This window comes from Hylaeus anthracinus, unplaced genomic scaffold (assembly GCF_026225885.1).
Source record: "Hylaeus anthracinus isolate JK02 unplaced genomic scaffold, UHH_iyHylAnth1.0_haploid 11989, whole genome shotgun sequence".
Classification (NCBI taxonomy): domain Eukaryota; kingdom Metazoa; phylum Arthropoda; class Insecta; order Hymenoptera; family Colletidae; genus Hylaeus; species Hylaeus anthracinus.
In genome coordinates, this window is record NW_026534337.1 from 5,759,262 (window position 1) to 5,772,054 (window position 12,793).

The 12,793-nt window shown below is 34.4% G+C and overlaps 1 protein-coding gene across 2 annotated transcripts in view; it reads right to left on the reverse strand.

Moving 5' to 3' along the window:
• LOC128887990 (thyroid receptor-interacting protein 11-like) overlaps window positions 1-12,793 on the reverse strand; it is an 82,311-nt gene that overhangs the window by 10,265 nt on the left and 59,253 nt on the right. For both annotated transcript variants that reach the window (XM_054144540.1, XM_054144541.1), the window contains 3 exons: window positions 4,834-5,001; window positions 2,513-2,620; window positions 1,286-1,700 (listed from right to left, as the gene is read on the reverse strand). In XM_054144540.1, the coding sequence (XP_054000515.1) occupies window positions 1,286-1,700; window positions 2,513-2,620; window positions 4,834-5,001 (691 nt within the window). The remainder of the gene's footprint in view (window positions 1-1,285; window positions 1,701-2,512; window positions 2,621-4,833; window positions 5,002-12,793) is intronic.

The window sequence follows — 12,793 nt, forward strand, 5'->3', positions numbered from 1 at the left end:
AGTCTATCGGTTAACAGAAGTGAAGAAATGAATTGTTTAAGGAAGTACTCTTTTTTTCTGGGCCAGAAGAATGCTACTTTTTTCCTGTCACTAAACAATTTCGCATAAATATTTTGATAAAAAGGAAGATTTAAGTTTAAAGCGTCGTCATTTCGAAAATATTCTTTTAACCCCCTATTGGCCGAATTTTTGTCTGCAGACAACTTCGAAAGCAATATTGTTATTGGTTATCAGATACATTACATAATTGAGACGTACATGCCATATTGTGAAAAAAACTAAACTTATTTGGTAAAATGTTGATATATTAGCATGTGATCTGAAAGTTACACAGGCCTATAGACGGTTAATTCTTTTTTCCCCGAATTCACGTTGTAACTACGTTCACAATATAGCATGGATACCATCTCATCAAGGTATTCCTGGAAACGAAAAAGCTGATCTAGCAGCCAAGGAAGCAACAAATAATACCACAAATCACGAAATACCGATCCTTCTGCAAGATATTAAAAGACACTTACGCGATTGCATCAACAAAAAATGGAAAAATATTTGGAAAACAGAAAAGACACTAAAAATCCATAGTATAACAGATGATTTTTTCGAACAATCACCCACAGGACACATCAACAGACTAGAACAAGTCAAAATTACGCGCATCAAAATTGGACATACAAATTACACGCATAAACACCTACTTGAGAAGACCGTTAGACCCACCTGCCGTACATGCAACGAAATTCTAACAATAGAACATATAATATTTACTTGTAAAAATACGGAACCACTCCGCATACAATACGATCTACCCACTAGTTTAAAGGAAGCGTGGAGCACAAAAGAAAACTTAAATAAAATAATACAGCTACTTAAAGATGCACATATATGAGCCAACATCTAACATTGGAGAAAATCTTACAAGAAACTGTTGTTAATAACCAAAGGTTGATGCGACGTTAAATATGTAAAAAAAAAAAAAAAAAAAAAAATAATGAACAGAACAAAATCTGTTTTTGTTGGTTCGGAAACAAATTGAAGAGGACAATTGTAAATTTAACAGAATCTTGTACATACACTTCTAAATAAAAAAAAAGAGTATTCCTTTAAATTTCACCCATGACCTCATAGTTGAGAAATATTAAACCATTTTTCTCTATCTGCTTGTAAAGGATGTTTGAAGAAACATCGTGGAAATCGTTCAGTAGTATTTGAAAGCTCAAGCGATCCTTTAAGTTTGTCGTTGAGAGTAGTTGGAATCGTGATTTCTATAGACAATCTTACTTACCTATCGATTCCTCGTGCTGCTGATCCAATTGCTCGACGCTCGTAAACAATCGTTTATTTTCTTCCTGGAGCTCCTCGATTTTCTTGTACAATTCCGATTCCCTATTGTTCGATGCCTCGATAAAGCCATCGTTCCGCTTTTGGAGATCCGAATCGACGTCGAAGTTAGGCTTCACCGCGACGGATTCGTGGCCTACGGTGTTGTTGTGCTTTTTAAGTTTCTCATCCGAGTCCGATTTTTCCTGTTCATTAGCGTCGCTGTACTTTTCATTTTCCGTTTCCAAAGCTTTCAGCGCGTTCCTGACTAAGCCTAGCTTCTCGAGGGAGTTCAATTTGGACAGTACGGTGCGGAAATCGTTGATCAAGGCCGTTTCATCTGATTGCATGCGTTTTGTATTCCTCTCTGCTTCTCGGTTCTAATCAAACATTCAAATATTGAATGGTGGTTTGCATGTCATTTGCTACAAACGCGGGTCTAATTGAAGAGCTTGAAGAGCACGAGACCTCTGCTGTGAGTAGACTTGGCTCGATTTAGACCTGTACTGTTTTTGTATCAGTATCGGCGTAGATACAGTTTTATGTTATTCATGGAACTACGACATATTCTTTTCGTTGTTTAGTTTAACGGTAACAATTTTATGACGAAATTAAACTTTTTCTTTAAAATTCTGTTCCAATGTTACAGTCCTTTCATTTATTTTACTTCGGGTATTTATGATACATTTGGAATACACGTGCAAAGTTTAAGATTCACATGTAATGTCCAGTAGTTTGCTAAATAAAAGGGATCAAATATCTTACTTTGAGTTTAAAAAAAAAAACTAAGTTCGTTTCAGTATTAAACAGTTTGATCTTTGTTGCGAGAATACCGACTACAGATATTTGTTTAGTATCATTGTAAAACTTTGGAAATAGACTCGATTCAACGATTCATTTTCAACGCGTTATACACTTTTCTTCAACGACCAAAACATGTTATTTCATTACCGACTATTTCACCGTTTAGTTGCGAGTCATTCCTGGCTCGCTTAATTAAACACTGTAATACGAGGAATATTCCTTAATAGAGCTAACGTACTTCAAAGTCCAAGCGTATGCTTGAAATAATTAAAAGGGAACTGTGATTTTCTTGGTCTCGTATTATTTAGACATTGAAAATTTTATTTTCTTCGGGAATAACTCTTCAAATGTGATTATTTTTCTTATCTAACGGTAATGTTTTTTATACCTTTTCTTCCATTTGTATTATTCGATTCACCATGTCCTGCTTGGCCCTCAGGAATTCTGCTTTCTGATGTCCATCGGCGAGTTCCTCCTTTAACGAGGAATTATTAACCTACAGCCAATAAAAAAGACTTCTAAGACCTTCGTTTTGTGGATTTGTAATTAAAATTAGTTTAAATCGACGTTTGAGCGGTATTAATTATTGGCTCTCTTTCAGAATACGAAAAAATTCTACCAATAACATTGCATGAAATTAAAAATTAACAATTTGAACTGATTGTATGAAGTGATATGAGAAACAGGAGGACAAGGGAAGGAAAGATAAACGTTTTTAATGTCACGTTTTAATGTCATCACTGTTAAAGAAACATTTCTTTCTCTATCGAGCAAGCAAGATAAAATCATTAATAATTATTACGTGTCCCGAGCATTTGCATTGTGTATTTCGTTCATTTATGTTTATGGTCTATCAAATTGTTCAATTATAATACGCTAAGGATATTATGTGTTCCGAAGGAAAACTGTAGAGAAAGCTTTCCTTTCAACGAAAAATATGAAAAAAACAGTGATCTTGAAAGAACGATTTATGTGAGTTAATACGAAAAATGGTAACATAAAACCTTATTTCTTAGCCACCGTTATGTGTTTAAATATCAAACATTTAATAGTAATTAAAGAATAACGATATTTTGTTACCACTTTTTGCATTAAACTCATGTAAATAATTATTTAAAACGACCACTGGTTTTTCATACTTCTCATTGTGTTTTTGTATTTGTATATTATAAAGTATATTTATGTTATAATATTATAAAACATTATTTCATCCTGTACCATACATAATTAGCTTATGAATTTGATAATTATGGCAATTATCGACTTGAATAATAATTTGATAAAATGAGCAGGATTATAAATATAAATAATCGAACGGGTCCAATGTAAATGCGTGGGAAGCTAACACATAATAATTATTCTTCACCGAGATACCATTGAGGATTTATTAATATTTGTTTAGATCCGTTGTTGCTCGGATGGGAGAAATTATGGTTATATGTACATCACGTTGCGTGGGTACGTGTTCATTTCGATCAATGAGATGGCAGTGATACGATTGATTGGAGATAACATGTAATGACATGTGTCATCACGTGTATGTGTGCGTGAAACGGTCGGCGACGAATGGTTAAAATTAAACGCAATTATCTCGAAACAATTGCGACGGTAATTAAGTCCTTTATGTTTAGTGGGTCAGGAGAGACAATGCGATTATTAGGTAGACGGACAAACGAACATACTACGTGAAATTATCAGCAATTTTACCGTTAATGATTTTCGAACGATGAGTCATTTATTTAACCATAATCAACGAGACTGACCCTGTAGTTAACTTTCTAATTTACAAATTTTGTTATTTCTTTAAAAACGAATTTATTTGGCTGTTTACATATCCATGAAAATTATTATTATTAAAATTGCCTCAAAGAAATTCATGGAAATTGTTCTTATTAAATTCCAGATCGGGCATATTATATAATACAGATTTGATACACAGGGTGCTTTATCAAGTATGGGGAAGATCTTGAGGAGAAAATTCAATACATAAAAATGATAAAAAAATTGTCATGAAAATATTTGTACTATTTGACCTTGTTCTCAAGCTGCAGTGGTTTTTATGGGGTTAGCTGCTCATTTCCCTTCAATGAAAGGGACACTGGAAATGTTCAATGCATACTGCTGTTTACAAGAGAAACGAATAAAATAACCCTTGTGATATTCAATATAAATTATAATAAGATAATATACGAGATTTAAATGTCAGTCAGATGTATAAAGTTAATTATACCACCTTAGTTTACAACAAGCATTATGACCAAGGGAAATGATCAGATAGGATAAATCTTTACATCAACACTGTTTCATTATTTCTATGTATTGAATTTATTTAGAGAACCTATATTCATATTTAACGGGCCACCGTGTATAACAACCAAGCGAGTAATTCTATTACTCAGTGTCAATTTGACGTGTCAATTGGACTTAACCAGAGCTACCTTATAAATCGTTCGTTATTTGTTACTCAATTAAGTGTAAATATTGTTTTAATTATTGCACCATTTGGTTAGTCTCTTCCGCTTCTCAAATAAATAAATAAACTTTCGAAATACCCTAGTACGAATATTAAAACATAATTACAATAATAACGTAGAATAGTTTGCACTAGCCGTCAGCTAATACTACAAATTATTTTTAATGTTGTAACATTTTCGCATTTATCCTAATGATATAAATTTTGTTTGAAACTGACAAGAAAGAACAGTTTACCTTTTGAACACATTTTAGTTCGGTTTCTAAGTCGCGTATCCTCATGGTGGCTTGTGCCAACTGTTCTTGCAGCTGTCGCACGTGATTCTGATTTTTCGAATTTCGATTTTTAGCGGACAGTGGATCCCAAAAGAACACTTCGCCTTCATCATCTTGGTGTGTGTCGTTCTGTAACAAAAAGAAAATCGTAATATTTAGTACTTTGACAAAATCGTAGGACATTTTTGAATAAAATTGAAGAGGAATTTTAGCCTAAATTTGCTTTACATAAAAAGCGCTATATTTGCTTCACAAATATACAAGTATGAAATTCAACAGAAATAAGCATATGTTCTTGAAAAAAATTCTTGCAATATGTAAAAACACAAAGATATATATTAATAAAATTCAAAGTTGATGTGTCTAATACTTTTCCTTTGAAAAGATTCAAACTAGACAGACTTCCATATTTCGGAGCGTGAGGTCTTAATAGGTCTTATAGATTAGCTACTTTTTCATTAAGAGGTCTGAAAAGGAATGTTATACACTACTTACAAGACGAAAGCATAATAGACTAGAAGTTTACAACATCCTGTTTTACCTATTTATGCTACAAATACGAGGGAATCTATTTATTGGTTAAATCAATTTGAACAGGATGACGTTAAGAGCCCGTCGTGTATCGTGTTTAATTATTGTTTCCACTATAAATAATATACACTGCTGGCATGGCAAGAACGTAAACAGCCTGGAAGTTTACTAAACCCATTTTTACCTATTTATGCTACGAATCTGGGGGTGCCTATTTAAAGGTTAAATGAATTAAAGCAAAAATGCGTTAAGAACCCTTTATGCATCTATCTAATTTTACTCGTGTCTACCGCAAATATTAGATTATACAGGGTGTTCGGTAACTGGTGGTACAAGCGAAAAGGAGGTGATTCTACATGACAAAAATGAGTCGAAAATATAGAATAAAAATTTGTCATGCGAGGCTTTGTTTTCGAGAAAATCGACTTTGAATTTTTGCCGGATACGGGTGCACTTGATCATGTCCCGTTAAAACGGAAAGATAGATTATTTTCTCACATGATAAATTTGTATTCTGTATTTTCAACTTCTTTTTTTCATGTAGAATCACCTCCTTTTCGCTTGTACCACCAGTTACCGAACACCCTGTATAATCTTCCGAATGATATAGAAACCAAATTTTAGCCTTGCGAAAATTTTCGCTATTAGTCTAGAAGTCAAGAAGGTGTGAATAAAATCGAAGATAACTCGCAACCCTGACCACGAGCTGTCGATGCGTGTTATCGATCATTGTTAGCAGCATCTTTAACGGGAATCCGTGAACGATCTCGCGACTAAACGTAGTCGACGTCGATACACGGTAGCGGTTTGTCTTTGAACGCACGCGAATCGTGCCACGTTGACGTTCCTCCGAGGTGAGTCGAAGCAGGATGCGACCAGCGAGCGAGCGTATGATTAGTAACTTAGTATTGTTATGCACGTTTACATAAGAGCCTCGCGTCGTTGTGTGCAGTGCACTTAGTATGGCGGTGTACGATCGTGTGCTCCCGCGAGCAAAAAAAAAAACGAGAGAAAAAAGACGACAGGTGGGGAGAGACACACTTATGCAATCCAAATTACAAATGGTCACGGGTCTTCGAGGAAGAGAAAGAATACAGGCAACTCTCGGTTTACGGACGAGTTTCCGTTTCGTCTGCGTCAGGCGACCATTTTAAAGAATTAAAATCACGTACGAGATATCCAATGGCGCATACGCATCGCGATACGTTTTATTGTAGTAAAGGGTTTCAGGATTTTGTGATTGTGATTGATAGGATACAAATGGTATTTTCTTTTTTTTACTTTCTTTCTCTTACTGTTCTGCAGCCCGAGATTCAGCTCATTGCTGCTGATATAAATGGCATGGAATATATACGATTTTTACACAAATTGTGGTACCTGTTTTTAAACAATTACACGTGGAATGTGATGTCGTTTAACCCTTTATTTACTGGCGGGTACTGTATTAATTAAACGCTTTGGAACCTATTGTGACTTTCAAGTCCACTCCTCTGAAGTTCGTTTTTAATTGTTGGATGACAGTACAAGCTTTTCTTCAGCTATGTATTTTACCAGCTTCTGAAATTCTTGAATGGTCAATTCCATTACTACCTAGGAGCATAATATTGTTATTACGAAAACACAAGATTTCTTCCTTACTCCATTTAGCAACTGAACTTATATAGACACGTTCATGAAAAACTATTGTCTCGTTGACAAAGAAACATTTTACTTTTTTAAACAAAATCGATCAATTATGGAAGCATACTTCACAGAAACCCTTTTTTTATAATGAACTGCTCAATTATTAACAACACCATTGCTGGAATTATTGAAATAGGGACTTAACACTTTATCTATCGGGCTATTTAGAAACAGACTTTAATTCAAGAAAGAATTTTCTACAGTATCATATGTCAATCTAGGCTGACAATAATTTCTCCATACTGTTACTGGGTACATTGAAAGCCAAGTCTGTTTCCAAACACTGAGCATTGTAACCAGACACAACCATCAGCACAGTAAATAGATTCGAATAGCTAAATATTGCAATTAAAAAGCCTAAAAATAGGCTCCCGGTAAATAAAGTGTTAATTATACTGATGAATTGATTTATCCCTACCTACTTTCAGTTTCTAGGATATAGTAGTATACAATATGGAAGGTATGCGTTGATCGAAGGTAGATTTAGCGCTGAAGTAATTAGCTTTAGTCTCTGATTAGTCTAGACCCAATAACGTTCGTACCAAATGCGGTATTCGGTTCTCAGATTGCCCTCTCGATGGAAACGATGTCAAGATTTTACGATGTAGAGAGACCTTATAAAAGCCTCGTTAATTTCACAGGCATTGCCTGGATTATGCAACCGTATTATTCGTCGGTTGTTGTTTCATTTTTTTTTATCCATGCACAGGACACTCGAATTGCAACGAGCCGAGCCGGACAACTCAATTGAATGCAATTCGCGCGTCGATCCTAGGGGTAAATTGAATCCCCATTGAAACTCAACCTGGCTAAATAACGCCGAATCGTTGGCTCGAATTTTTATGAAATCGCAAGATCGAATAGTAAAATGCCCGCACTCGAAAGCAATTTAGAAAACATAACATTCCAGATTGTATCAAGAGGACTAGGCGCCAAATAGAAGGTTTCTAATCATTGCGGTGGAAACGATTTATTTGAACTGTTCTTACAGATTCACGTGCTTGTATTAGATACTGTTAATAGATTAGTAAATTTTTTAAAACAAAAATGTATGTACATCATTATTGTTTTAAATATCAGTTCTTGTGGAACAAAAATAAGAAAGTGTTTAGGGTCTGCTTATTTGTGGTTTTAACCCTCTATGGCACCGTGCAACCTTCAGATCACATGCTAATACATCGACATTTTAGTTAATAATTTTATTGTTTTTTTACAAGATGACGTATACGTCCTAATTATATAATGTCTCTGATAAGTAGACCACGGGTTATATGCAATTATGACGTGTAATAATAGAAAATATACAAAAAATGTGCATAATACATTATTTATGTACATTATGTGTTGAAAATATTCTACAATTATTATAATGATATTGTTACTTCATTTTGCACATACCGTTTGGTTATGTTTAGTATATGTTTATTATATTAGTTTATATCACAAATACATAAAATTCGCAGTCTACTGATAACCAATAATAATATTGAGGACCTTTGGCATCGTCAACCTGATACATCAAATTAAATGCTTTGCAAGTTGTCTCCAGAAAAAATAAATTCGGTCCATAGAGGGTTAGCAATAAGTGCTACTTCATGATCCTGTAATTTTAAGTGTCTCTTTTGACTTTCTTTCTCCCGTGTTTTCTCTATTTTCGTATTTATATATACCTCTATAATATAAATAATGACGTGCCAAAATCAAGAAATACATCAGGATCAATTATAAACAAAGCTATTAAATTGATGGAAAGAAAATGTAATATAGTTTCCTAACTGTTAGATTAAATTCTTAATGTACAATATGATTGAAGTATCCTCTATAATGTAAAGAATTAATAAGTATTAGTTTCATTTCAAATTTATATCATTTCGCGAGGTCAGTTCGTTCCATTTCTGCATCTATTGAATATTCGGTCCTCCATGGAAAATTCTTCGATAACTTGCGATAAACATTGCGTGATTAATCTTTCCTAATGCTCCAAGCGCTCTTTTTACCATTATTAATATTTCATGACGAAGGCTTCACGTGTAATATTAAATGAAATTATGCGTACAAAAAGATGAGAACTTTTCACGTTCTTCGCGCGAGTATAATTTTCGTAGGCGTAAATATATCATTTTTCTTGAAAATGGGTAAAAATGGTTGAAACGTTGAGAAGCATCGTTATTATGATATCTGTTTTATGTTAAAGCATTTCGATATCATTATATTACATATCATATAACAATACCATTTACGCGATCGATGTCAGCAAAAATGAGATGATTGGACATTTATCATTAAGCGTCAAAGTAATATTTTTAAATAAAGCAAGGGACCGTTAATAATTTACAATTATGCAATAATTCATTGCGTCAGCTGCAGAAGGGCGATCCTTTCGGTTACGATATTGCACGAATGAAATATTAATGAACTTGTAAAACAGGTCAGTGTTGAAAAACGAAGTTAATGTCACTCGAAAAAGAATTTTTTCGAAAACGTGGAAACGCCATTGTGACCAAGTCAATAGAGAAATAGCTTTCCGTTCGTCAATCGATTCTAAAGTCCTTCGTCGTGCATTACCATAATTCTATACAAATTATTCAATGAGCTGTTATTGTAGTCACGTATTGCCCTGACAAAAGACTACAAAACGGTTTTTAATCTACCATAAGTCCTCCATACCCTTTCACAGGGGGGAGATTCACCTTTCGACCGTGTTTCACGTTGTCTAAAGTTCTTTCATCTAAAAGTCAATTCACGGTATAGGTTTCCTTTTTGACCCGCATAATGTGAAAAGCCACGCCAACCATACAGCTTGTGTCGTCACAAAGGTGCATTCCTTAATGCATACTGAAATTCCACCCAGGGTATCATTGATTTTGTGAAGGATATCTCTGTGGACATGTTTAAAACATTTGTAGAATTTCTAATCTACGAGAATAACAAAATTGATGCAGGGAGGTTTTACGAATCTTTTTTAATCTAACACAAAAATTTCAATTATTTCTTGGGGGTTATTGGTGGATACGGTGGTACATAATTTTTTAAAAAATATACACAATTAAATGGTGTTATCTGAAGTAAAATAAGAGAACAACGCTTGGTTGCATGACATTGAGAATATCAATAATAATTTTTAGATTATAAGTTTACTAACGAAATTTGCGTAGAATATGATTAAATGTAATTAGATTTCATAGAGGTAGAACATAGTTATCTGTGATTTGTAAGTACTTTGAACCAAGCACTCCGAATCTATAGGATCTATGTATAGATTTTTCTTTTTATTCTACTCGAATTAATGAAACACAATTCTCGTTGTTGCATGGGATTGCGAATATATAAAATATATTCTTCGATGTGTAATAAAATTTATAAATAAATAAAGTATATTCCTCATTTGATGGAATTCACGAAACGTTGAAATGAATGCTCGAGACGATTTTCGATTGTCTCGGTGGTTTTTCACTGGGACAGTTTGAATGAGACAAATGAACAGTGAGTCAATTCATCGATGCATCTGTGGAAAGATTCGGTGTCGCGTCGTTTCATATTATCCGCTCGAGTCTTTCAGATATGCAAGCGATACCGGAAAGCTTTCGAGACGATCGATTCGAACCGTCGAAATGGTAATCGATGCACAGCCGTTATGCATTCGTCTTCTTCGAATTGATCTTGGTCGAGATACAGTCCTTTCGGCTCACCGTTCAACTGTTTTGGTGAGAGCACGGGGACTCCAAAAATAGAGTAGACGATTTGTAAGATTCTTTTCATTGTAACATCAATAAAATAACGCCCGAAAGTTGCGTACTGTTTGATTTTACCGAGCACGACACATTTTGTTTAACTTAATGGAACGGATTCACCTGCACGAATTATTTAAATGTATTGTTGTATTGACGTAAGAATTTTTCCAGCCAGTGTGGAGCATTTGTTTAGCACACTTTATTAAACAGTAATCAGCGTAAAGTTTTTCATTCATGCGGCAATACTATAACGTAACGCTAAAAGTACAATAAGCGGAATCAGAAATGTATACAAGTCAAAACGCGTTAGCAAGTTGTTGAATTTTCTTTTTCTTTTATAATCGTGTACCTCAAAGAGTTAAAATAAAAAAAAAATCGAATATATTCGAACCATCTATGTTTTAATTAAAAACGAAATCCTAGAGCCACTTTTGGAAAGCCCTTTACGCGTCAAAGAGAAAGAGGAGTATATTTTTTAACAGAACGTTTGACAGAGTCTTGCACCCGCGTATGTGAATATATTAAAAACTTTCCAAATCATTGACCAGAGCCCAGAAACGGGAAAAACAATATCGACGCGGAGAAAAAAGTTCGTTTGTGTCGCGCAGTCATGCGGGCGCCTTTCGTGGTCCAAAGGAGGGTGAGAGGGGTGGGGAGTCACAATTCTAATGAATATGAAAGGGGACTCCGTTAGGTCAGGTCAAGGAATAATGCATCGTTTGACTTGCATACGGACGTATAACTAAACTTTTCTTCTTTCCTCCATTACGGGCCTGCTTATACATTTACTTCACCTTGGGTGCTCGATGTCTTAGGTCTGATACGAGAAACGTTGGGGATCCCAGGGGTCTTTCGGAAGCGATAGAAATTCACGTGGCTGTCCCTCTTGCTGTCAATGAAGATGGTTCACCCTTCCTCGGGTTCTTCCTACACCAGACCATAAATTTTGGGACCGACGAAAGACATCGCCCAGTTGCAACCAAAGGTAAGCAAAATACGCAGACAACAAATTTTGAATGAAAAACGTAAGATAAACAACTTTTCATTCGTTATCTTATATATTTGATCGACAAACATTGTAATCTGAATTATACGGTAAAATTGTGCATTACGTTGAAAGGATTAGAAGGTTATACGACTATTCAATCGAATGAATTTTTAACAGGCATTTATTACTCGAATTAAATTTTGCTCACGTCTGATCGTAGCAAGTCGATTTTTATTACGAAATATTGAGCATAGAGCTTTGAAAAATATTCGTATACCTTCACAGGTGATGTTTGTATTGAGGGGGTGAAAGCTACCCTCAAAGATTAGATAGAAACTAGAGAAATGGCAATTTAGATCTTTATGGGGATTTACAACTAGAATTTACACCTTATTTGACAAAAATGTCTATATTTTAAAAGAAAAATGTTCAGGAAGTAAAGATGCATATTACACGTTAGTTAATATTCACAGAATCTCTAGTTAATTTAACAGAATTTGTTAGGCTTGTTGCATTGACGTAAAAGACGATATATTTTGTGAAAAGTAAGACACATGATTTGATTTTATTTAAACAAACTGGAATATTGGGAAAAAACGTGTTTATCGTTGCTTAAAGTGATCGAACAAATCTCCATTTAAATAATTATTTCAATCACTTTAGCGAGTCTTCACGAAATAATTATTCGAATCAAATCTATTGACTTGAATAATACACCCGTACAAGCATTAATCATCGTTCAATACTGTTTGTTTATAACAGATAAAAGTTATTTCCATCGTACCCAGTCGTTTTTATTCTGTTCGTTGTTTCTTAGCTCCTCACTTCTCACTAGACCAAAATCGATTCTGGAATACTAAAGTTAAATATGTATGCGCAATAAATAATTATTTGGAAGTATTCCGTACAAGAGAAACAGGAATAATTAAAAAACTTCCGGCTGGCTGTCTTGACAAGCTCTCTTCTCCATAGTCTATTTAGAACTAGC